We start from the raw sequence: 9299 nt of genomic DNA on the forward strand, positions 1-9299 counted from the left end.
TATATATATATACTATGTAGGAAATCACAAAAGATTATCTTTTTAGCATTGCTGGAGCAGGAGAAGCAACGGATAGAGCAGCTCACGGCAGGCTGGGATGATCCTACGGCGGTTAATTGGGACAACGAAGAGAAAGATGAACAGGAGATGACGCACGAGACACCAGAGATGCCTTCTAATCAACCTATATACAAGTGCACTGCTCTATACTCCTACACAGTAAGTGATTCTGTAGAATTATATTTTATAGAATAAATACGAGTTTGATTATAGAAAATTAAATAATATATATATCAGAAATATCTTTGATTAAAGTGATATTTTTGGATATATTCTGTAAAAACGAATATATTTTTTTTAGGCGCAAAATCCCGATGAGCTTTCCATCGTGGAAAGCGAACAACTGGATGTGGTGGGCGAAGGCGACGGTGATGGATGGTTAAAAGCAAGAAATTACCGAGGAGAAGAAGGTTTCGTTCCTCAGAATTATCTCGATGTAGAAAGGGAGCCTGAGACCACCACCGGTCTTACTTCGCAAGGTCCAGGTCTGGTCCAGCAGATTTCCTTCTCATCCGTCGACTATACTATTGATGATCACGATGCCGTCGACCCCGATGCTACTTTGCAAAATGTCGCTTCGGAAACCATAATACAAAATCACGTTGGAGGTATGTTGGAAAATTCATTTATAACTTTTGTTTATTTCGACAGGATTTCAAATTTTAAATATTCAAATTTTAAAGATAAATAGCATGATATGCATATTATTTTATAGAAATGGAACAATACTGCATCGCGCTTTACGATTACGATGCAACGTGCGATGAGGAGCTGAGCTTTTTAGAAGGCGACATCGTCAAAGTACTAAAAAAAGAACCACACGATGTAGACGACGGTTGGTGGGAAGGTGAGTTGAGAGGACAGCAAGGTCTCTTCCCCTCTCTCGTTGTGGAACCTTGCGGTCCGGACGGATGTCCTCTGACCCCACAGGTGAGAAATTGTATATATAAATACATGTGACACACATACACACACGCGCGCACACACACACACACACACACACACACACACACACACACACACAGAGTGTCTCAAAATTCGCGCATTCAGAGTACAAAACATGATAATTTATGCTAAAACAATTTTCTCTTTTAGCAAAATTGCGTCCGATAAATAATTTTTGCGCTTATATGTTAACTTCAACTTTTGCTCTCCTGCAAAAAATACTTATCGGACGCAATTTTGCAAAAGGAGTTGTTTGTTTTAATATAAAGTATCATGTCCTGTTCTCTGAATGTGCGAATTTTGGAACACCCGGTATATATATAATTTGTTCTAAACAAGTATACGCATACATATCAACGTAAATTAGTCATATATCATTATAATATTATACAGAGTGTTCCTTGTAAAATTCGAGGACAATATTATTACAGCGTGAAACTTCATAAAAAATTAAATAATGAAAGTGTATTCCATTTTTCTCCGCAAAGTAGTTTTTTAAGTATAAATGTTTAAAGTTTAGTCAATTCTACGAAACAAAGTATTGTCAAAGTGGCAATACTTTATTTCGTATCGATGATCGCAAAGTATTCTAATACCATTGCACGCACGTCACACGGACGAATAATTTTTTAACGAACATTTAGAATTGATTAAACAAGCACTTATACTTAAAAAACTAATTTATGGAAAAAAATGGAATACACTTTTATTTTCACAAAGTTTCACGCTGTAATAATATTGTCTTCGAATTCGGGACACCCTGTATGTTGCTTGTTGAAATTATTAAATTAAAAATGAAAAACAGTAAACAAGCTCAAACGATTTTCAAAATTAAATAAAATAAAAATAGGGCTATGAGCCAAACAAGATATTAATATTGAATAATTAAAAACAAAGTTTATTATAATAAATGTTTCATCCACATAGGGTCATTTTCAATGTTAACAATTATTACATTTTTAACAATCTAAAATAAATGTCATCGCTATGATTAAATGTTATAATCAAAATTTATTATAATTGAAAAGTCAGCCACAATAAATTAAACTAAATAAATATATTAATTAATATCTAGCTCTTGTAATCTAAGTGTAACAATAAATGCTGGACCTAAGTCGGAGTTTTATTTAGAAAATAAAAAAATGATATCACAATAATAAAAATGGCATTGATTCTGGCGTTACAATAGAAAAGGTAATAAATTATATGCTTATATAAACAAATGTCATAATAAATTAAAATAATATCTGGTTAATAGGCTGCAATCCATCGCAAGAAATGTAATAGAGGCAATTTTGTGAAAACTAATAAGTATTGAGTAATTTCGTAGTAAGAGAACTCAGATTCAAAGCGATTTTAATTTTAAGAGTTATCGATTGAAAATGACTGCTAAAACAAGAAAGGAGACTGTGACACTCACAATCAGAAGAAGTAAAAGAGAGGAGGAATTTAATAAGGGAATAATGACTGTAAGATAGGAAGCTACATATCCGACGAAGAATCCGAATCAATTTGTTTACGAGGATCGTTTGATAAGTTTGGTAAAAAAGCAAGTAAAACACATTTTTTTGGAAAAAATTTGCTTTATTTCTCAACATAGTCTCAAGGGCTATACACTTAGTCCAACGAGTTTCCAATTTTTTAATACCGTCGGAAAAGTAGGCTGTCTCAAAGTCTGCAAAATACTCATTGACGGCGACAATGACTTTCTCATTTGACGAGAATTTCTTCCCACCGAGCCAAGTTTTTAAGTTTGGGAACAGAAAGAAGTCACACGGGGTCAAATCCGGAGAATAGAGTGAATGAGGAATCAATTCATAGCCCAATTCATGTAGTTTTGCCATTGCAACAGTTGACTTGTGGGACGGCGTATTGTCTTGATGGAAGAGCACTTTTTTGCGCCAATTTTGGCCGTTTTTTTTTCAGCTCTTCTTTTAAACGGTCCAATAACATTGCATAATATTCTCCTGTTATTGTCTTACCCTTCTGCAAGTAGTTAATTAGGATAATTCCTTGAGAATCCCAAAAAACAGTGGCCATCGCCTTTCCAGCCGACAAAACAGTCTTCGCCTTTTTCGGCGCACTTTCACCAGACATTATCCACTGCTTTGATTGCTGCTTCGTCTCAGAAGTGTAATGATGGATCCAAGTTTCGTCCACAGTCACAAATCAACGCCAAAAGTCCTGCGGATTGCGCTTAAACATCGCCAAATACTGCATTGAAACGTCCTTTCGCATGCGTTTTTGATCGAGATTAAGCAATCGCGGCATCCATCGTGCACACTTTTTTACATACAATTTTTCGTGCAGGATGTTATGCACTCTCTCCATGGAGATGCCTATGGCCTCAGCAATCTCACGCACCTTCATTCGATGATTTTCCATAATCATATGGAAAATCATACCATGGATTTTTTTCCACTTTTGGATCCATATCCAATGTGGTAATCTCAACAAGTCGTCCGGAGCGCGCTTCGTCTTCAGTGCAGGTTCGGCCATGTTTAAATTCGTTTATCCAAAAATAAATGGTCTTCAATGCAGGAGCAGAGTTCTTAACTTCGTTTAACTCGGTTTTGATCTGCGCTACTGTCCATTTCTTTAAATAAAAGTGTTATTACTGTACGGAATTTGTTTTTTTCCATTTTTGCGGAAACTGCTAAACCACTCGCTTCAAATGACTACCAAACGTGAACTATGTGTCCTTTCTGGCTGAAAGTTGGCCTGAAGAGGTTCGAAGAGTGGATCTTTCGAGCGACGATTTTCGGCGTTTTATCGCCGATCATCAATCGATCATCAGATCGAGTACGATTTGCAATTTCACGTGTATGTCTGTCAGAAATAAGTTATGACCTACTGTTTCTTTAGATATTGACGCAATACTATATATATTTTTTTTTCTTATTTTTGCAACTATTGCATAATTCACATCAGCATATTTTTCTGCAATTTGATGCAGTGACAAATCTTTATTACAGAGTCTTTATTTCAGAGTCATCTTGTAATTACTATTACTTAATCCTTATCGAATAATTAAAAAATTAGCCGTATTATTATCTTCTATACAAAATTAGTAGAGTATGTTTACACTTTTGATCATCATTGTATCTCGAATTTAATTTAACAATGTAAGACAAGTTATGTCGGTTAGACCGACGAGAGATTATAAACGAGAACTTATAAGCACTCGTCCGATATTAATAAAAAAACAGAATCTCTTTCTGTGATTTCTGATCATCGTATCAATTATAATCATAATTTTAATTGGAAATGAAAATTTTAGACATTGAACCATCCTAACAAAACACTAATTTCTAAAATAGTCTACATTAAGAGACAAACTCAGGGTAAATACGAGGGTCGTTTGATAAGTTTGGTAAATTTCCATGAGATGGCGCTACAATCCATTTAATGACGCGACATCTCGTGCAAAAATGTAAACGTTATTTTAAATGCTTAATTTTGTAAAAGGTTTCATATCCTGTTAATACTTACGAAAATAAATGATGTTTTATTCACCAGATTAAGAATTAAAATTGTAAGAAAAACATATAAACTATATAACTATCGGTCAAAAGTTCCCGGACATTACCAAAATTAGCAATTCAATCTATCTACATTAAGCGAAATAAATGTTTAATTATAAAAAAACATGTAAGCTTAAGTATTTAAAATAAATTAATTTGATCTATTTTAATAAAAATTAATCAGACATATATTATATTATTTGCTTCAGAGATTTTTTTCTCATCAATTCAAATTCTTTTCTCATTAGAAAAACAATCTTTTATTTATACAACATGTTTAATCAATCATGGAATTCTCCCTATAAGTTTTTTAATTTTTGTTAGGATAATTGTTTCAAATTGTTTATAAATATTCTCAAAAGTATACGCCTGAAAACATCAACTGAAATTTCTTCACTCCGCGATTCGTTTCATTCCATAATATTATAATTCAATGAGATTCAAATCAAGAAATTGTGATGATCATTGCATAATTAAAATATTTTCAAGTACTTCTTTTTCCAGCAAATAGTTTCGGCAAAGTTTTAAAATATGTTTCGGATCATTGTCTTGCTGGAAAACAAATCCTCTTCCTATCAGAATAGCTGTACAGCCAGTATAGCGATATCGCGAAGGATTAAAGTTGGGATATTCTCGTGTTAAAAAATGATCAAAAACGGTTTACCGTTTTTGATTATCAGTGTATCAATGAAATAAATTTTGGTCGAAATTATATTTTATTATATAATTAGTTAATGAGTTATATAAATTAATCCTTTGAGAACAGAAACTTTCTTACAACAAACTTAAAAAAATATTGTTTTTTTTTTTAAAGAATTTTCAGGGTCGCTGAAAATCAATTTTGAATTTCAGAATCCTAAAATTTAAGTTAAAATAATTTGATTAATAAAAATAATTTGATTAACGTGAAAGTCGGTTTTAGAAGATTTTTAGTATCGCTAACAATGAGTTTGAAAATATAAAATTTTAAAAGAATAGTAAGGAGAATTTAGCGTCATAGGACTCAAAATTTGAAAGTCAGTTTAAAATCATCAATATTAATTAGCAATGCAATAAAGGACTAATAAAAGCCAGATAATGATGCGTAATGGTGCGTAAATATATAACACGGTTTTAACTAATAGATGCAAGTAATGATGCGTAAGTATATAACGCAGTTTTAACCAATAGGAAATAAAATCCATAACGATTGAAACTAGATCTTTAGTGGTTAAATGATTCCATGTGAATTTATATATGAATTAATTTTTTACACATAGAAACGCAACTAAATTATTATAATAATATCACAATTAAATTTGATCATCAATACAGGCATTTTTTTAAAGAGATCTTAATATGCTAGAAATCTGTAAATAAATTTATTTATTGCGAAAAATGTTATCTCGGCCGGGAGTTGAACCCAGATCTCTTGCATTCCTAAGCTTTTAGACCACAGAGGCACTCAGTCTCGGCTTAGGATACTCGCACGGAAGAGATCCGGATTCAACTCGGCCGAGGTAATATTTTTCGAAATAAAATAAATAAATTTATTTATAGATTTCATAAATCTAATATATTAATAAATTCCTATTGATGATCAAATTTAATTACAAATTTCTAGCATACTAACAAAAAAAGTTACTCAGATGTTCAATTAGTTTTGAAAAAGTAACGATTACAAGTAATATCCTATCTCCTATTAAAAAAAAAAAAACTAAAATATATGTCATTCGCTCAGAAAATTTTATATTTGTTAGAAAAATGGAATCAAAGTCTGCTATAAACGATTCCGAAAATAAGTTCAAATGACATTTTTTTCATAATTTTATTTTATTTTTTGGGTTTTTTATATGTGTGCCTAATATATGTAAATAGAATAGAAAGGATAACTTGAGAGTTATATCACTTAATTATATTTTTTAATATCAACAATTGTTTGCCTAGCATTAATGAAATTCAAATAAAAAAAATGAAACTTAATGTTACTTAATTAAAATACTTAATAAAAATTTTGTAAAACCGAGCTCTAGTAGTAATAGTAATGGGGGAAATGGGTAGGATATCAATCTTAATATATCTGAAATTAGTCCAAGAGTCATTTAGATCTAATTATTGCAATATATGCCGGATGTTCAAAATTAAGCGTTACAAATTGTTATCTCGGAAATACGGCATTATTGAGAAAAATTGTTTAGACAAAAGTTGTAGGACTCAAAAAGATCTATTTACTGATCTTATCAATTTGAGTGAACATCGCGAAGGTCAAGTCAAGGTCACATCGATTTTTTAAATGAAATATTCTAATTTTGTTTCCAGAATCTAATAGCTAATTTGATGTCGAGAGCTTCCCAAAACGCTATAAGATAATATATTTTTTCATTAAATAAATTTTGAGTTATGATACTTGAAAGTTACAGTATCGTTGGCATTAGCATTACCTAAGGTGTCCGACCGCTGATTAAAATCTTTTAAATGTTCAGGAATGTTGTTCTGGATCATTTGTCAAAATCAAAACCATTGGAAGTTGCCTCTTATTTTCATTTTTAAAAATGAATTTTTAGTACAAAAGTAAAATTAATAGATGATGGCCTTGACCTTGATCTCTTTTATTATAGTGTGATAAAAAATATAGAACATTGTCGCTGAATTATTGATAAGTTTGTCCAAAAAAACTTCAGTGTCATCTGCCGTACTTAATCGAATATAGAAACTAACAATTTAGAAATTTAACTAAAATATCGAATCAATATTATGAAATTGACGTAATCACAACATATTAAAGTAAAAATAAAATTCATCAAAACTTGCATTAATCTCGATTAATTAACGGTCATAAATGCGAAAATTATGTCTTAAGAGCATATGAGAAATCAACTAACATTAACATGTAGTGTTATATGTGCAAATTTATAATTCGAATCGGATAAATACAAAAATAAAAATTAAAAAGTTTAAACATGGAAACATTAATTCTTTGTAATGATATCATAATATAATAGACCAAGAAGGTCACTGTAATGATTTTCCCTAGTAAAAAAAATTGATAGAGAAAAATCCTATCGTTTTAAATACGGAATTTGATTCATAAATTCACTAATTTGAATCAGATCTTATGGCATCTTGTATAAATTTTATAAAATCCGATAAAATACGATAGAATTCATATCCGATCAATTGTGATGTTTGCGAGGTCAAAAATAGAAAATGATATAAATTTATAAAAAACGGTATAAAGTGATAGAAATCTTATCGTTCTTAATCAACTTTTTTTACCAAGGTTGTTACTCATTTCGAGTATAGGAAGTGAGTAATCTTTTATTTTATGTAAAATGTTTAAAAAATATGTAAGTCCGGTCGTGGTTTCTTGAAGGGGTGAGCTTTTCAAAATGTTGCAGATTTTTATTGAAAGCGTCAAAGTTGAAATCAGTCAAAGTTGTTACAATCTATAATTAATATTTCAAGACGGGCGGAAACTCTCATATGTTTTAGAAGGGTGCAAGAGGTCGCCATACTGGATCAAAGTGCAGGGTAAAGACTGTTTTTTTTTTAGAATAAAACATTGTTTTTTCTTAAATATGTTTTTAATGCTTCAAACATGCTTTAAACAGTACTATAAAAAAAAAATATTTAAAACATATTAAAAACATCAATTAAGAATATTTTAAACACGTTTAAAATATGTTTTTTACCAATTCTGTCAAAGTAGTAAATTTTTTTCTGAAAAAAAAAAACTTCGTCGATAACGACAAGGTTCAATTTTTGTCTACTTAATTTTGATGTCAATTGTCGAGAAATATGATTTCCATACCTTTTGGATGGTTACGAAGGCAGCCATGTCTACCTAAACACGTATAATTTTACATGGAGTAAAAAAATTGTACACGTTTGAACAGGTATGGTTGCTGAAACTGAGAAATAGAACTGAGTTAAATCATTATTTTGATTGGTGATGAATTTTATTTTCATTTTAACACATTGTGATTACGTCAATTTCATAGTATATTGACTCAATATTTCAATTAAATGTTTAAATTGTGTTGATTTTAGTATTCGATTAAATATGATAAACGACAATGAAGTTTTTTATCTCTACACAACTTAACGATGATTCAGCAATAATGTATCATATTTTTTATCATGTTATAATGCAAAATATTAATTTGGATAAATGTTCATATACTAAGGATGACCCAAATACCAAGAGTTGAAACGTTTGTATTTGTTATTTAATATAAGCGTTTCACATGATCAACCGTATCGGCTCACATTGATATTATTTATCTATGTGAATAAATCAAATAATCATTTATATTTAACTAATTTTGTAACAGAAAAGTGATATACGATTTTTTTATTATTTCAGGAGAATATAACACCACCGAGTTCCGCACCACCAGTCTTTACCCCACCAGAAATTGCGCCAGAATTTTTGCTAGAAGATGAGTTTGCTCAAATAGACGGTAATTATATAACTATTTTTATATATTTATACGTATTATTTTCATACAGAGTATCTCAGTAATTATTATCACCTTAAATATCTTCGAATATATACAATTTAGAGAAAAATTTGTGTAATCGAAGTTGCATGGTATAAAGAGCTATTAAGTACATGGATAATAATTTGTTCAGTATATCATATTGTACCGCGTACAATATTGGTTATATAAATTTTCCTCTGAATCTTACAAATTCGATATTTAAGGTGAAATAATTATTAAGACATTTTCTGTATATATTGCTTATATACATAAAATTGAAAGAATATATTTACCCTTTTATATATAA

The 9299-nt window shown here is 30.4% G+C and overlaps 1 protein-coding gene across 1 annotated transcript in view; it reads left to right on the top strand.

The window, feature by feature from the left end:
* LOC108692489 overlaps positions 1–9299 on the top strand; it is a 37033-nt gene that overhangs the window by 25596 nt on the left and 2138 nt on the right. The window contains exons 20-23 of the mRNA XM_018200762.1: positions 34–219; positions 362–668; positions 776–990; positions 8875–8976. Of these exons, the coding sequence (XP_018056251.1) occupies positions 34–219; positions 362–668; positions 776–990; positions 8875–8976 (810 nt within the window). The remainder of the gene's footprint in view (positions 1–33; positions 220–361; positions 669–775; positions 991–8874; positions 8977–9299) is intronic.

Source organism: Atta colombica, unplaced genomic scaffold (assembly GCF_001594045.1).
Source record: "Atta colombica isolate Treedump-2 unplaced genomic scaffold, Acol1.0 scaffold73, whole genome shotgun sequence".
NCBI classification, from domain to species: Eukaryota; Metazoa; Arthropoda; class Insecta; order Hymenoptera; family Formicidae; genus Atta; species Atta colombica.